This window comes from Pleuronectes platessa, chromosome 20, assembly GCF_947347685.1.
Source record: "Pleuronectes platessa chromosome 20, fPlePla1.1, whole genome shotgun sequence".
NCBI classification, from domain to species: Eukaryota; Metazoa; Chordata; class Actinopteri; order Pleuronectiformes; family Pleuronectidae; genus Pleuronectes; species Pleuronectes platessa.
In genome coordinates, this window is record NC_070645.1 from 12,218,303 (window position 1) to 12,235,551 (window position 17,249).

At 40.8% G+C, this 17,249-nt stretch overlaps 2 protein-coding genes across 6 annotated transcripts; one reads left to right on the forward strand and one right to left on the reverse strand.

Annotated features, from left to right (window-relative positions):
* The first annotated feature begins 879 nt into the window (after positions 1-879).
* On the forward strand, positions 880-14,822 carry mak (male germ cell-associated kinase). Of its 4 annotated transcripts, XM_053412918.1 has the most exons (17): positions 880-1,054; positions 1,982-2,045; positions 3,545-3,635; positions 3,739-3,844; positions 5,413-5,467; positions 5,778-5,899; positions 6,498-6,577; positions 7,728-7,860; positions 8,133-8,304; positions 8,766-8,933; positions 9,228-9,497; positions 9,658-9,863; positions 10,009-10,148; positions 10,660-10,809; positions 13,253-13,372; positions 13,629-13,724; positions 13,998-14,822. In XM_053412918.1, exons 4-17 carry the CDS (start codon positions 3,741-3,743, stop codon positions 14,156-14,158), a joined length of 1,977 nt encoding a protein of 658 aa, XP_053268893.1. In that variant the 5' UTR covers positions 880-1,054; positions 1,982-2,045; positions 3,545-3,635; positions 3,739-3,740; the 3' UTR covers positions 14,159-14,822. The 4 variants fall into 4 exon arrangements, with proteins under 4 accessions (XP_053268893.1, XP_053268892.1, XP_053268894.1 ...); XM_053412917.1 differs by lacking the exon at positions 1,982-2,045; XM_053412919.1 differs by lacking the exons at positions 1,982-2,045; positions 13,629-13,724.
* Positions 14,823-14,836: 14 nt separating this feature from the next.
* Positions 14,837-17,232, reverse strand: tmem14ca (transmembrane protein 14Ca). 2 transcript variants are annotated; one of them, XM_053412922.1, is made up of 6 exons: positions 17,141-17,232; positions 16,723-16,785; positions 16,547-16,631; positions 15,686-15,787; positions 15,465-15,552; positions 14,837-15,027 (listed from the first exon to the last, which is right to left on the reverse strand). In XM_053412922.1, exons 3-6 carry the CDS (start codon positions 16,620-16,622, stop codon positions 14,970-14,972), a joined length of 324 nt encoding a protein of 107 aa, XP_053268897.1. In that variant the 5' UTR covers positions 16,623-16,631; positions 16,723-16,785; positions 17,141-17,232; the 3' UTR covers positions 14,837-14,969. The 2 variants fall into 2 exon arrangements, with proteins under 2 accessions (XP_053268897.1, XP_053268896.1); XM_053412921.1 differs by lacking the exon at positions 17,141-17,232 and having other exon boundaries at positions 16,723-16,998.
* Positions 17,233-17,249: the final 17 nt, after the last annotated feature.

The window sequence follows — 17,249 nt, forward strand, 5'->3', positions numbered from 1 at the left end:
AACCATAACACCGCAGCGCCATCTCCTGGTGCAGTCCTTTAACTGCCACTGAGTTGCAGATCAAACCCCCTTCACAGTACTTCAGCTATCCCAAACGTGAGTCTCTGGAAAACTCTGATTTAGACTTTGATTACTTTTGCAGACATGATACAATTCGACATCTTTCAGTGGGAGCAAAACACTGTTCAGCTTGGTTACTGTGGTTCTGAAACATCCAGATAAAGATAAGATAAGATATAAGATAACTGTACTGATCTCACGCTGGCAAAATTCAATTCTTGCGTTAGAAAAATTGTCAAAATTTGTTAGACAAGAGAATTTGTGAAATTATAAGATCTAATCAAATAGGCAATAAAATAAAAATACATAGGATATGTACATAATAAACACAATATACACCTTTCACTACAGACGGAAATATTATTTGTAGAGAAATGAGTAAAGCGCAGGATGATTGCATGGGGATGTTCACTGTATTTTAGGCCCACATTAGGTAAATGGTGTACATGTACCATGTATATATATATATATATATGCCATTTCTTTATTAGGGTTCATATTGAATCCTACATTCAAATGTTACCTGTATACATATGAATTTCACAAAAAAAAGGATTACATGTGAAATAGTGGTTGGTATATGTTTTAGAGAAAAAATACATGGTGTTGTATGAAAAACTTATATATATTCTACATTAAGGTGAATTAAAAACAGACTTTGTTTTGTCTCAATCTGTTTATTTGTAGTCACAGGATAAGCAAAATACAATATATATAGTTTTGTACTTCCGTAGTTTATTCGACCGATCCCCGACACCCCAAAGACCACAAGTCCCACAAAGCATTGCTACCATACGCGCGCAGGCGCCTTTGGTAACCTAGCAGCTTTAAGAAGCGTCCCGTGTTTGTGTGTACGTTTCCATAGGGAGCAGACACACGCGCACACACCCTCACGCACACAGCGAGTGGGGATTAAACAGTGTGTATTTGACCCGAAGACACTCGGTGCTTTCAGAGGACACAGACAGCAGCCGAGGAACTACACCCTGAGATGGTGAGTTTAAAACTGAGAGGAGGAAGGTGGTGTGTCAAACTGTGTTCCCCCTGGACGACATGTTTCCCGGTACCTGAACCTCCCCTTACCCCCTTACCCCCAAACCTTTAACACCCAGTTCTAACTGGAGAGAAACCACCTGTGAGAAAACCATACTTGTTGTTGTTATTGGTTGGCTAGAGGAACTAACCTGTCAACTGTCATAGTGTTTTGCTTTGTATTCTTCATCAAAACAATATCCTTAATTCTGATGTTAGAGTTTTATGTGTTAACTCCATGTTATGCCGACATGGAAAGACAAGTCTCAGTGGGCTGATCACTGGAGTCTGACAGATATGGATGTTTTGGGGCCTGGCCTCCATAATGATCTTAGGGAGTAAACAAATAACCGATTTGTTGGCCGATACTATTTATACAAAAACTTGTCAATGATTCCTTGGATGCTGTTCTCAAACCATATTGATTAAGAAATACTATCAAGGGTTAGATTTGACAGCTTACCATAAACATTTTTATTAACAAGTTGAAATAAATAGATCACGGAAATACAACAAAATATTTAGAGCTTTATTGAGTAAAAACTAATTAATTATGAATCTGATGATGTCGATATGTTTGCTTGTGGGTGAAAACATGTCTGTGAGTTGTGGGGAAGGAGCAGAGACAATTGAGGACAGTTTAACCATAGACGTGGTTATTAATAACTATAAATAAACATAATACACAAAGACAATCAAATATATAGAAGTTCTATTAAGAAAATGAACATATGTACTGAGTAATTGCGTTTCACATCACTTTGAACAGTTTCCTGGTCACTGACAGGTTAGCGTCTACCCTTGCTTTCAAAATGATTGCCCTTGAGTAGCTTCTTAATGTCATGTGGCCTGGATCCATCTTAATTCCCTTTAAATCCCTCCACAACAGATTGCCATATGTGAAAGCTGAGGGCGGAGCAGCCTCTCCACTCGTCCTCTCGCTCATTGTCTCGGTGAGACTTGAATATCAAGCAGGGTATTGCTGGTTTAAGAAATGATTTCTTATTTGAACTAAACATTCACATAATGTTTGTTGAACTGATTTGTTTATGATCAAGAGGCAGAGAGCTAGATTCAGTTTGGACATTCTCTTTTGATGGGAGCTCTTGATCCCCTCCTTCTTTCAAGTGAAATGAACACTGATCTTATTTTGTTTAGCTGCCCCTGACCCGCCTGCAATTCTATTTTTTTAACCTTAACACAGCACAGTGGTTGCCCTTACTAGAGTTTCAGGAAAACAGCTCGCAGATGGAACTCAAATCCTTACGCCCTAATCTTCAACATCATTAAGCCTATTTTTGAAAAAGTGCTGCATTTTTATTTGAAACCAATTCAGTCAATCTATTAATCCATTGAACTTTCTTTCTTCACAAATACCCACATTTCCCTTACACCTCCTCAGCGGATATACACTGTATGAACAGCTCCACCTTTCTGCTGCTGTGCTCCAGAGAAACGTAAATTGAATTGATAGATAATGAAAAAGTCTTCCATCAATGTATTGGTTACCGTCTCTCAATAGTTGCCTCTTGTCCCCAGAAAATGTCCCTTGATAGTACGAAAATCACAACCAACCCATTTTATTAAGGACTTTATACCCGGAGGACTCTTTAAATCCTTATTTTATGGGATAAATTGAGGCACACACATTTTGCATGAGCTATTAGCATTGAATGTACGCAGAATACCCTTAAAACTTATCTAAAATATCATGACATCTATTTCTGGGACCACCAAAAGCTTTCTATGGGCCTTCTGTTGCAGAAACTAACTTGTATTGGACAACTCATCGCTTTTCAATCTTCCCTGATAAAGTGGATAGGGGGGGTCCTCAACCTATCATAGATTCTATCAGGGTATTTATGTAATGTCAGTGTAAAAATGCATATGGCTATGGATATGATCTGACTGCATGAAAGTTGAAATGTCCAGGCTAGCATGTTGCAGAGTCAAACAGAACATTGGGCAGCAGTGCAATTTTGTCATTACCAGTAAAGCCTTTGTGACTTGTTGCTTTGAGGGTACCTGTCGGCCCATTAGCCTGTTTTCTGCTTCCATAGAATTTTATTTGAAAAGTCCTGATGGAGATTTATTTGGCCTGATTATACAAGCTAACAGTCAAATCCTCTTGCCGGGCAGGGTGCTTGGGGAAGGTAGCGCATGCCGGTAAGTAGTGACAGTGATGTAACATCCTATTTACATCCCTGTGGGCCTAATCTGCCCAGGGCTGTCTATGTCATCTCCTCTGGGTCGTCGTGTTGGTGCCTGATACTAGTGTGACACACACCTGCCTCACCTCACAGAGCAAAACAACAAGAAATGCTCCTAGCTTTGAATTTGTCCTCTGATCACTTAAAAGTACAGCTAGGAATTGATTAGCTGGGGTAAGACTGGGGTAATTATTGCCTCTTTTCCTGATGATATTTGTTTCTTCCTCTTTATTTTACCAAAGACTTGCAAAGGCCCAGTGTTGACTGAGCCACACCAGCATTTTCCAACCATGGATCAGTTTCTGGAAGATGAGTTGTGAACCTGAAGAACAGGTGAGCAAAAAAAGACATTTGAAGAGTGGACCAGTGGTGTGTTTCCATAACTTGATTCACGCCTCAGGAAAGTTAAGAAGCTGTTGAAACAAATGTGTTGTAGAGATGATGAATCGCTACACCACCCTGAGGCAGCTGGGGGATGGCACCTATGGCAGTGTGCTGATGGGGAGAAGCAACGAGTCCGGAGAACTGGTGGCTATCAAGAGGTGAGGTTGATGACCAGTTAAATTGAAACACACTAATCAGGACATAGTTTTCATCAGTAAAAATGTAACAAATGTCCAGTATATATCCGATTACTATATCAATATATCGATCAGAGAGAAGACATAAAACATCATTTATCTACCTCAAAATTGTGTCCCTGTTCATTAGGTGTTTGTCATTATCTATCTAAGAGAAGTTTAAATCCACAACCTTCACTCAAAAGCAATAATCAGTCTTGAAAATAAATAATGTGACTATTATCAAGACAACTAAAACAATAATAACCTTGTTTCGATAGCTCATTTAAAAAAAGACGTTGCAAAGTGCTTCACAAAGGAAATAATGAAAACAAGAAGCAAATTGATAAAATGTTGTTTGAAATCAATGACAGCAAATGATAAAATACAACATCATTTAAAAGTAATGGAAAAAGAAAAGGATTAAAGATACATATGCAAATGAAAAACAAATATTGAGAACGACTGATACCAACATTTTTATCTTGATATAATATTTGGCCATATCGTATGATTCACAGTTACTGTGTTAGTCTCTAGTTTAAAAGTTGCTTTATGTTATAGTGAAGACATATTTACAAGTGAAACAGTAGTGAGAAATTGAATGAAAGATTAAAGAGGAATATCTCATTTGAATTTGACAATATTACCTCACTCTAATACAGAGAGCATATACAGTCTTTGTTTAAGTTAACATAATTATATTTAGGGAATTCTTCACTATGAACCCAAATACAAGTTTATAAGTATTTTAAGTCTCACAACCTTTTAAACCAATAAGTTTATATTTGTTGCCTTGTAAAAATGGTTCTTCTCGGAATATGATGTACTAAATATTCACAAAACTCGTATTTGCTTGATGAACTATGTCTTTGATGAATAACAGCATAAGAAATTCAAAGTGACTCCCCGGACGGAGGTGTTCAATGGTTTCCTGCCATCACCAAGGCAAACAAACCGGTTTTCATGGCTTTGTTTCAGCAGCGTGGCAGCAGGGTTCAATAATAGATGAGGAACCTGGGAGATGTGTCCAGCCGTTGATCATTCGGTTACCATGCAAGACAATACCTGTGGTGACCGTGAAAGGGAGTGAAAGTAGAAGGGGGCGTGTCAGGTTGCTGACACTGTAGAAGGAAGGTGCCCAGAGAGGAGAAAATAGATATCTGGAAGTTCTGTAACTCTCACACAAGTCCAGAGGGAGGGGAGCTATCGTGAAAGATGCTCCATATCCCAGCTGGTTGTGTGGGGTTTTCATGCATTTAGCAACACAACGTATGTTTTGAGTTGGTCAATGGGTCAAAAATGTATCTGTGAAGCCTGTAACATTGAAAACGTCATTTCATTTCACGTTAAAATACAGAGGTGTTGGAAGTTTTCTCATGATATGAAATGAGCTGAGGTGAGAGATGTGTCAAAAGAGCTGAATTATTGATGCAGCAACACAAAACAATGACCGTATGTTGGGTGTAGTGTATACGGCCTGCAATCCTGACCTCATCTCTTGCGGTTGGCATATCCATATATCTACATCTGTGTTTTGTCTTTCATAGGATGAAGAGGAAGTTTTATTCATGGGAGGAATGCATGAACCTAAGGGAAGTGAAGGTAAGGACAGTGATACGTTAAGGGGCTTTCACACCTGCCTGTTTTTTTCCAGACTTCTGGACTTTTTCAGCTCAGTCCAAACCTGTACATGATGCACATTACTAAAATTCAACATTCCTAACGAGTGTATCACTATTTAACTCAGAACTGTAAGACATGTTTCGTACTCTCAGATAATTTCAGATTTGTAGCTGTAAACATTAAACGCCGTTGCAGAGCAAATCTGTGAGATATATCCATAATAGTCTTGATATCAAACCTGTGCAAGAGCTCTTTTTTCTTCTCCTTCTCCCGTGGTGTGTCACAACAGTCACTGAAGAAGCTGAACCATGCAAATGTGGTGAAACTGAAGGAGGTCATCAGAGAGAACGATCACCTCTACTTTGTCTTCGAGTACATGAAGGAGAACCTCTACCAGCTTATGAAGGACAGGTAAGAAGCAACTCATCACCCTTCATGGCGATATTATTGGCAGAGCCTGAGCGAGGTATTATGGGGGGCTGATGGTGATTCATTTGGTGGAAAATTCTAAATTGACAAATGTGCCAGTATATCACAAACCTATATATCACACCTATATCTATATATAGCCCAAAATTGGCAAGACGTCGTCATCAAAGCTTTATGAAAAAGAAATGTAATTGAGGATTGATATTTTACAGTTCAAACATAAACTTGGTAACTATAAATAATTATAAATACAAATAAAATACAAATGCAACCACATGCATATCAAAGAACATCATTTTTTTAATGTAAAATGTAAACATCTTCTGTGCATTGTTTATTCTGTATAATAGACATTTTCATATCTGCAAACATAAACTCAGATGATGAGATATGGGCTGAATCATATCCGCCAATGGGCCCTAATGCTTGGCCATACCCAAGTGTGTTTGTGTTTGTTCTGGTTTTACCGGGAGACAGTTATGTGTTTTTTTGTGATTTGTTTTTCAGCATATTTGACCAGTTCTTCTATGTGCACAACATTAGCGGACTAATTAGAATAATATCCATTTTATGTTTCCAGAAAAAAATTGTTCCCCGAGTCAGCTATAAGAAACATAAGCTTTCAGATATTACAAGGCCTGTCGTTTATTCACAGACATGGTAGGTGTACGTGTTCTCCTCTTGACTCGTGCATGGGAGCGGCTGCACACTGCAAGATTCAATGAAGAGTTCTGTAAAGTCAAATTAGAGAGGTCACTATAAATTATGAATATTTCAACCTGCCTCATCAAATTGGCGATTAGCTGATCAGAATCTTGGAGTTTGTGAACCCTCCATAACTGCCTCATTCATCCTGACTCTCTGATCTTCGTTTCTCTAACTAACGGATGTGTGGATAACTCATATGTTGGGTAGGAAGTTTTCAGACTCTTACGAGAGTGAGAAAATCCACACTCGTTCAGAACAAGCTGGCAAGTGTCTCACCCATGCTTCCACACATCCAGTTGAAATGCATGCGCTTTTCCTCCCTTTTTAACATCTTTTCTTACATGTATCTCTCTTTCCTCTCTTCTGCTTCTTCTATCTCTTTGGTGTGCAACTAGAGAGAATAAGATGTTCTCAGAGAATGAAATTAGGAACATGATGTTTCAAGTGCTGTCTGGGCTGGTATTTGTACATAAGCATGGTAAGAGGCTTTACTCTCTCACTCTTGTTCAGAAAGGAGCTTGACCTGTAGCTTGGATGCTGTGTTTTGTAATAGTTAGAAGTCAATGTGACCCTCTCCGACGAGTATTAGGGACATTTAAAGGGGCCAAAAAATCTTCACGAGAATAAAGTCGTAATATTACAAGAATAAAGACGTAACGTGTCATTTTACATGGGGCGATCAGAGGATCAGCCTGTTGCCTTCGTTAAAGTGAGGAATGTGAATCCTCTTGTTCAGTTGTACTTTAGGTTTTCCTTATAACAAAATGCATAATATTTGGGCATTTTATGACATTATTCTCAAAATCTCTGAAATTTATTGGATGACTTTTATTATGGGCCTAATACTCGGTCCGAACCCTCAGACATACTCATATTGTTTTATTGTGTATGTCTATGAGGTAATGTTGGTTAATGCATGAGTTTAGATATATTCTATATAAACCTTGGCCAAGACATATTTGTTTGTGACATCAACTTTGTAACTTCTCAATGTTTAAACTTGAATTTAACTCATCATTTGCACTAAGGGTAAAATGCTTCTCCAGAGTCAGAGTGAATGTAATCTCAGTTGTCTAAAGGCGTGTTGTTAACTGTTCTACAGGCTTCTTCCATCGAGACATGAAGCCGGAGAATCTGCTGTGCATGGGTCCAGAACTGATCAAAATAGCAGATTTTGGACTGGCCAGAGAGATCCGCTCCAAACCGCCCTACACAGACTACGTATCAACCAGATGGTGAGAAGAGCTTCCAGACATCATTAGCCATCGAAACTAAAAATAAAAAAAGAATGTCCACACATCTATTACAGTTTGTTCGAGCTATTAACCTAGAAACAAGTTAGACTCATTGTGAAACTGTAGCAGGTCGGAGGATGTCATCTGAGTAGGGGGGGGGGGCCCTTGATATGCGGCCCAAAAGCACAGGGTCTTTCATTTAGGTCGTACATATTTGTTTTGGGCTTGTTTATCTCAGCACTGTTGAGAATTAAGCTTTTTTCTCTGTGAAGGTATCGTGCTCCAGAGGTCCTGCTCAGGTCGTCTACCTACAGCTCTCCTATTGACCTGTGGGCTGTGGGCTGCATCATGGCTGAACTCTACACACTCAGGCCTCTTTTCCCCGGGAACAGTGAAGTGGATGAGATCTTCAAGATCTGCCAAGTCCTGGGCACCGTCAAAAAGGTGAGAAGAGGCTGAATTGAGAAAGGTAGGAATGCATAAACTTGGTGGAATGATGCAGTATGGGTCAGGAGAGACCCTAGTATAGTTTGGTGCTGATCCAGATCAGGGGGTAGATCCAGGAAAATTCACTTTCTTTAACATTTCCAGGCACTTTTCCAGATATTCATTGAGGCACGTTTAGGAGAGTTATCATTTTTAGAACATAGGACAAGATGGTGAATATATAGCTTTTGTAATTTGGTGTAGCTCCAAATAAGAAATTTGAGTCTAGTGAATTTAAATATGGTTTGAGAAGGGAACTGTTGGGCCTTAACAGTGTAAGGTAGAATGTATACTTATAAATATTAAACATTAAACCTCAGGCTGATTCACAAAAATATAAATACTAGTGAAACAAAAAAAAATATTTCAGTCTTACGAATGAATATAGTCACGTGTAACCATCCATTTTTCTCCATTAGATGGATTGGTCAGAGGGCTACCAACTAGCTTCTGCGATGAACTTCCGCTTCCCCCAGTGTGTGCCCACCCACCTAAAGACCCTGATACCGAACGCTAGCAATGAGGCCATCGCCCTGATGAGGGACATGCTGCAGTGGGACCCCAAGAAGAGACCCACTGCCGTGCAGGTAGGCAAGACTGAGCCTCAACGCTCGCCACAGAGAAGCCTCACATCTACACTGGAATACTGCCAATAATGCAAATAAGACAGTTGTGTGGCCAAGAGTCAAATATGGCGATGTGATTATTTATCTACCTGGGTGGGCCGCCTAAGTAAACTTCGCTGCAGGTCTGATCACGCAGGGAGGTTCTATGGTTGTTATTCATGTTGTTTGTATATTCAGGTTTTAAATAAGTCCAAGTGGTTATAGAAAATTCGGGAAGAACAGAATAGCAAAGTATTCCTATCTTTCTTTCGCTAGGCCCTGCGTTACCCGTACTTCCAGGTAGGCCAAGTGTTGGGGCCTCGTCCTCAAAGCCAGGAAGTCAAAAAAGTCCAGGCCAGGCCACCGGCCCAGAAGCAGACCTCCGAGACCAAGACTGATCACCAGCAGTCTTCCTCCGAGTCCAAAGGCTCCACACCCTCAATTAAAAATCATCAGCAGCAGCAGCAGCATCATCATCATCATCAGCCTCTTCAGCAGATCCCTCTGCCTCAAGCTGAGAGTAAACCAGGAGCTGTCAGCCATGCAGTGAGTGTTTCTGTGTGCCTCAGAAAGTTATTTTCAGCATTCTGGGTTTAATAAAATAATGAAGGGACTCAAGATTCTGTAGATAGAGAACATACTGAAGGGCACCCAGTCCAAATGTGACAGTTTGTGTGTTTACTTTCTATATCTCTCCCTTCTGCAGAAAGCATCGCAGGGCAGTGAAAACAGCGCTGGGGGTGGCGGGATGGGGGGGCTGAAGAGCAGTCGCCGGCGCTGGGGCCAGACGGTGGCCAAGACCTTGGATAGCTGGGAGGAAACCGACCAGTTAGAAAACACAGCCTCCAACTCCAAGAAACCAAGCCTGGGAAACGCAGAGGAGGAGAGGAGCTCGAAGGAGCACCACTCACAGTAAGTGCCACCATGTCTGCATAGAACTGGATTAGCAATAGGACAAATGTAAGCATTGAAAAGTCAGAGGATCCGGACTAAACGTCTTTGGTGTGAAAGCGTTTTTAATGTGATGCATTACGTTCTGTCTGGTTTCTGTTCTCAGGCCCAAGGAGCAGAAACCTCTGTATTCCTTCAGCACAGTTACTAAGCTGCCCAACAATGTGAAGGTTGGCCAGGTGGACAACAGTCTTCCAGGATCTGCAGCACGGCAGCACTACCTCAGCCAGTCACGGTACCTGCCTGGTAAGTCCGTACGGTTAACAGCCAATCATCAATTATCTTTATCATTGCAATGAGGTCAACTATAACTTGGTGGAATACAAAACAATTGCGTCACTGTCTTTGTGTTTCTCCGTCATGATAAGATAGGAAACCTATTAAGATTAAAATAAGAATAAATCAATAAGATCAAAATAGAAATATCATATGCAATAACAATATACAAATAGAATATAGATTATTATTCTATACATGTGTAATAATGCCACGCAATGTGTCTCTTAATATTAGTTGTAACCGTGCAGAGAAAATTGCAAATATAGATATTATTTTGAAATATATTAATAAGTAGTTTGAAAAATGTTACATCCTAGTAACAGTGTGGGAGTAAATCATGTGAATCCCAGATTATATTGTTTGAGAAATAATCATCATTTCTGGTAGTTGGATTACAGGCATTGAAAATAACTGAACTGCTGTTTGCATGTCGTCTCAGCTTTATCTCTAAGTCAAGTTGCCCTCTGACTATTTTTAGGTTTGATTGGCAAAAATCAGATGACCTCCTCGGGCGATAAGGAGATGAGCGCCATGACACTGCGGGATCTGTGGGAGACGTCCTCTGGCACTGTGAACAAACCACTGGCTCCCATTGGAGGAGGACTATCCGTCACCAGAACCAATGCAGGTGAGCGGATGGAGTTTGAGTTTATTTGGAAAAAAACCAAATGAATTATAACAACTTCAGTAGCTTATAGAGCTCCTATTTCTATGAACAAATTTGTCGAAATAACAGAAATGAAAAATCAAAGTTCTGCAAAATGCAAGTTTCCTATACTGCATTAATGAACGGGTCTGTTTTTGACATCAAGTCAAGTCTTCACCAACGTAAATAGTGACGCTGTGGCTCGTCTCATTTCGACATGCGGTGGAATCCTGGCAACTGTCACTGTCATCCACCGCCACACGATATGAGATTGTCCTCTGTGACACGAAAGCCGTAAATGCTAATGACGCTGCTAATGTCTCCTGATCAGTAGTTACGGGGCCACGGACAAAGCCGTTTCAGGGGTGGGCCTAAGTGTCTGCGAATTTAGAGATGGGAGCCCTCTGAAAATCATTTGTCATGTAGACAGACACACAATATGACTCCCCGCTGTGCTCCCTCCTTCGCTCTCCTCCGTCTCTTTCTTTGGCCTCGTCTCTCCCTCCCCATTGCTTATGCATGAGATTAAGGCTGTCCGTATAAGATCAAGTGTTTGAAACGGCCCTCGCACCCCCTGCTCATGTGGCCCACCTCCCCGGCCTTTAAACACACGCACCAGCATGTTTGTGATACTTCTGTTTTTTCTCATCTATTTTTCTTCCTTTCCTCTGATGGAATGTCTTTACCCTCCAACTCTCCTTTTTACGCCGCGAGAATAGAAGAGAGTTCCTCTAAGTCTGTGGATAGCCCACAAGAGAAAACGGTTGTCAAAGAAAGAATACTGGAGAAAATTGATCTCTCCAAAGGTACTTAAAGCAAATGTTAGCAATAGCATACAGTTAGACATGTGTTGACTGTAAGGTGCTAGCCATGCTTAAGCTCTTTAGTGTACAAACTGTGTAGCTGTAGTTGGAATAGATCACAACAGCGAGTGGCTACATCTATAACGGCTCTGGTTCGATTGAAGAGTTTTAAAGGTCCAGTGTGGGTCCAAGATTTAAGTGAAAGGGATCGATTGACAGAAATTGAATATAAAATAGTGTGTTTCATCTAAATTGTACTAATTGTAGTTTGCTTTACCCTAGAATGGGCCCTTTTATATTGAAATACTTTCTATTTACATCTGGAGCGGGTCCTCTCTACGGAGGCTGCCATGTTTCTTACAGTAGCCCAGGCTGGACAAACTTAACACAACTGACAACTGAAGGCTACCACAGGTTCTTGTTCACGTTTGGAAGGGGAGGGTGAGGTGAGGGGTATTCAGCTGCAACATGCAACTTCATCACTAGATGTCACTAAATTCTACCCACTGAACCTTTAAGCCAGGAACCAGGTATACAGGCTAGGCCTTTTTCCAACAACACAGTTGATACCATACAAAGTTGAGGCCTCTTCAGTATAATATAAAATTGATTCTCAATCTTGTAAATCTACCGTAGAAGGTTGAAATATTTTGGCTTATAATCATAATCTATACTCTACAGAAAATGAAAGTTTTTTACTTCTGGAACTAAGCTGTTGAGCTCTTGGGATTGCGGGTAAAATGAGATAAACTAACAACCAGCATGGCCTCTGATACAAGCAAGCCTCAGGTACTCAGCCAGTGACTTAACATGAGAAAGACAGCCAGCAGCTAAAAGCTCTGCTGGAGACGAGGGTATAAATACACAATTTAACCTGGGAACTAAGAACACCCGTTGCTAAATAGATGGTAAATTGCACTACAACCACAACAGCTTCATGTGGGAACAATGGGGCTCTCGACTAATTATACTGATAACCATCTGTGAGTGCTGGTGAAGCAGATCGATGGTGTCACTTGAGAAAATTGAATGACTTCAATCACTCGGCCTTATTCATCTGTTTTGGTCTTTTTTGTTTTTTTCTTGGTGCATTTGCAGTAACTACTTCACACACAATTTACAAGAACATTTACTAGATGTTAGCTTTTCTTCATTTGTATGCTGCTTGTCACCTCAATGTAGTTGTTGTTAACTTGTATATTATCTCTACAGCGTATGCATGTGTTTATACAGAATATTTAGGCTAAGGGAAAAGATTTTGGTGCAGTTTCTAGTTTGACCAATCCAATAGAGAGTCTGTGTGGAGGTGGACTACATTGACTTAAACACATCGGCCATCAGCTTTTCAATTTATCGGAATTCATATGCAGATAGCTGTTAATGGAGATTGGCCAAAATGTCACCTGGACCTAAAGCACCCACAAAAAGTATCACTGTCAACATGCAAGTCAGACTGTTAATGGTATACGTGAACGGAAGGCGGAGTCTGGGCCACTCAGACAAAATATTGGCCATTGCCCCAAAGGACTTTAGCCAATGGCCTCCATGCTAGGTGGCTACCTGAAAGGTTTAACAACAAAATACACAAAAAACACTAACTATGTCTCTCTCGTCTTGTACAGGGAACTTCGTAAGCACCAAGTACAACCTCTCAGGCGGTTACATCCCTTCATTCCAAAAGAAAGAGGTGGGGTCAGTGGGGCAGAGAATCCAACTTGCTCCTTTGGCTGGGCAGCACGCAAGTAAGGACGCATTTTACCAATGTCAATACACAAGCACGATGATTCTTGATACTTTTAGCCAGGTCACCTCGGATCTGATCTGAGATAAATCCAACACTATTTCCCCCTGACGTTCTTCATTTCTGCTCTCTGCATTATCGGCCCCCACTTGGCCATTATACCTGGTTTCCTGCATTGTTTCCTCTTCCTCACTTATTTCCATGTTCCAAGTTTGCTCTCACTGGTACTACTTGCTACTCTTTCTTCACTGTTTCAGTCAATCTCTCTTCCTCTCCTGATAATAAAAAAGACAAAGCTATAGCTGCAAAGCCCAAGCCCACATCCAACTCATCTTTGAGTGAAACCAATGAAGGTATTGCCATTTTTTCATTGCCACAGATATAATATATATAGGATACTGCAAGTATATAGATATTGCTATGGTTTAATCAATACATCACAAGCTTAATTACCACCATGTTACATCAAATCTCAGTTTGCTGCTTCAATCATAATTATAATTCAGTGGGAAAAAAAATGTCCTTCATTGTTTTCTACTGCATTAAATATAGAAATTCTCTTAATAACAATGGATTTGACTTCATACAGTAGATGTTGTGTAAACTGACTGGCCTGTTCCTCCCAGATTACGACGGCTGGAAGAGGAGGACAGACGGCTCTCAGGTGAAGGGGAGCAGCTACTCCGCTCTGGGGAAAACCTCTGGGAGCCTCCTGAGCAGAGCCCCTGCAGTACAGCCCGTCCACGGGAGAATGGACTGGACATCCAAGTATGGCGGAAATCGGTAGTTGTGGGGAAACAAGGAATGAACAACTTCTGCTTGATGGGCGGCTTTGCCATGTGTACACAACTTTGAACATTTTGACCTTTTTTAAGCTCAAATCTGGAGGAAGTGGGATAATTTTGTATGTTGCTCTAAAAAAAAAAAAAAAAGACATCAAGGTGTGCACGACACATCCCACGTTCTTTGCTGAGAAATTTTCATCAGGCAAGATCCACTACACTTATGCTGAGTCTGTATATTGTGGAGATGAAGATTGCCATGAACCAAGACTGATCCTGTCTGCAAGACGATCCCTCTGTTTCCCTGGAGGATTCAGTGTGAGCCAATTCTACTGTTAGCAGGTGGATGTTCTTAGTAGGATCTAAATGTTGCATTGCTTTTTTAACTAGTTTTTAAATTGTCAAGTATTGTTTCACTACCCATGGACAGAGTGTCAACAGCCTTCTATCGACTGTTAATGCTGCATTCTCTCTGCTATTATCCACCATAGTGTAGCTGATAGATTCTCAGTGTAATGGCTAAAAGGCCAACATCAACTTACTCTTAATATTATGAGGTGACTTCAAACATCTTTATGTTATGCAAAGCATAAATGGACAATTTTGTAAGCATTTTATACAAATAAATATTTGAAAGTTCATAGCATTCTTTTTTTTTTTTTAAATAAAGGAATCATCAGACATTCTTATTATATAAACAAAGTATTATATTTCAAACATGTGACATGGGAAATATTTCAAAAGATATATTTAAACACTGAATGACACACGGCTCCTGAAGCAGACGATGGGACACACTTCACAATCTTCACTTCTTCAGGACGGCTGTGGTTTCTGGAGCAATGACACGCCAAGCTTCCCCACCATCACAAGACTGGGAGAAGATAACAGAGGTGGTATCAGAGCGATGGAAGATGTACAACCACAACAAATTGAAGAGTCATGATTTCTTTAAAGGAAATGTCACATTACGAGCAAGTTTTCTATCAGGGATTAACAGCAAAGGAGCCAGAGTCCTGTGTGGCTCCATATTTGCCAACTCACACCAGCAAAGCTCCATACCCGACCTGTTACTATCTCCTAATCAGGACCAATCAGGAGCCGCTAACATATGACCCACGACCTAACCCATAACCCATGATTTAACACGTCCATCCATGTTTAGTTCATTTTTACACATCCCAGTACTTGTAACTTTATATATTTTCTGCCAAGTAAAAATACAGAATTGCTTCCACAGAGCACAACAGCCCATCCTTAGCACTGATCATTATTACTTCTCCAGTTTGTTCTACATGAATTGAATGATACCTTGCTGCAGCCATCAAGCCCGCTGGCATGAACTTCCTGGACCCATAGAACCTCTTTCCCATTACGCCAGTCAGAGCTCCTGAAGTAGCTGGAAAGCAGTATGTGGTGGGAAATATTGGTAAATGTTGACAAATATAGGATGAGTGAATAACACAGAGAAAGGGAGATCTCATTTATCCACATGCAACAAACACACATGGAAAAATATATATTGTACCAACCGAGGGAAACCCAAATATTCTTGGGGTCGTTGGAGATCTGGTAGGCACCAAAACCTGAAAGGCCCCCGAAGAGGAGACCTGCAGCCAGAGAGGGGACGCTGCCTGGAACAGACAACAGGCGTCACGTCAACACCTGCACATGACATCCACCGGGCATGTATACACTGGTGTGGGGTTGATTTCAAAGCACACAAATTATTGGATGAACAAGGAAGCTGAGGTCTTCTCAGGGGGGTAAATGTTATTGTAACTGGAGCTCACCGAACCGATTAAAATTTTTGTGGGCCAATACCAATATTTGGGAGAAAAAGATTACCAATTATGATATATTCGCAGAGGTTTTAATCAAATCCTGATGACAAATATAGCTGAGGCTTGATATTTTACAGTTTAACCATACACTTGAATATAAAAGAACTTTAAATAACACAAATACAACTTTTAGCGTGGATTACACATTTAACATATATGAAGCATTTGAAGATACTGCAAAAAATTACATCACAGCATTTATACCGGTTTTGAAAAGTATTAACATGCAAATTAATCACACGAAAAAAGCACATGCCTAGTGTGCCAAGGCCTTAAAAGCATTGCTAAGTTTTCGTATCGGCAAACATTAACACAGATATCAAGATGTAAAAGGTTGTTACCAAATTTGCAACAAATGCACGCTGCACCTTTGAATGTATTTGGTTTTAAACTTGTATTTGACTTTTATTTATTTGGAGTAAACCCTTTCTACCTTGCTTTTATTTGATTGTAACTATTGCACTGCTGAGCTGACCTGTTCCTCCTCGTCCAGCACCTTCCATTGTACCGTTTACCTGCACGTGACAAATAAAACTTGAAAACTTGTACCTGCTTTGACGTAACCGATGACTCCGCCGGAAGCGATCAGCGCTGCGTACCCGTAACCGACCCAGTCCACGGACATGTTGGACACCTGTCAGGACACACACACACACACACACACACTTTAGACAGTGCACACTTACCCTTCAGGTCAAGGTCACTTCTTGCTGTTGTTGACTTACCCGAGTGAAAGGTTCTGCAGGAGGGAGAGAGAGCGGCGACCCGGAGCTGCTGGAGAGGACGAGCTGAACCAACAGGAGACACATGAGCATTTTAGCGCATCTACACACACATACACAAACACACACACTCACTCACTCACTCTCTAAACAGGAGTGTGTTCACTAAATCGTTAAACTGTGGCCTCATGGGCGAGCACGTGTGCGTGTCTGGCTTCGTTAGATAAGAATATAACTGACAGTTCCACCGAGCCTTAGCTTCAACTAGCTTAACACACACACACACACACACACACACACACACACACTTACACAGGACATAAACACACCCGGTCCTCAGTCCGATGGAGGAACACTGTCTTTATGTATATGACAGTGGGAGCAATGGGTAAACATTGATATACATATAAACACATACAACCTTGGGTTCTTCTGCTTCTCCTCTGTCACGACCAGCAGATGCAGCTTGTTCCTCGTCGAGCACTAATTATTGGTGCACACGTTCCGTGCAGCGGGATGTATGATGGGAA

Coding starts and splice junctions, on each gene's coding strand:
- tmem14ca (XM_053412921.1), bottom strand. CDS start 16,812: ATGCTCATGTGTCTCCTGTTGGTTCAGCTCGTCCTCTCCAGCAGCTCC. Junction 16,632..16,722: donor CTGCAGAACCTTTCACTCGG/GTAAGTCAACAA, acceptor GTGTCCTGACAG/GTGTCCAACATGTCCGTGGA. Junction 15,553..15,685: donor GAATATTTGGGTTTCCCTCG/GTTGGTACAATA, acceptor ACTGCTTTCCAG/CTACTTCAGGAGCTCTGACT.
- mak (XM_053412918.1), top strand. CDS start 3,741: ATGATGAATCGCTACACCACCCTGAGGCAGCTGGGGGATGGCACCTAT. Junction 9,864..10,008: donor TCGAAGGAGCACCACTCACA/GTAAGTGCCACC, acceptor TTCTGTTCTCAG/GCCCAAGGAGCAGAAACCTC. Junction 10,149..10,659: donor CCAGTCACGGTACCTGCCTG/GTAAGTCCGTAC, acceptor GACTATTTTTAG/GTTTGATTGGCAAAAATCAG.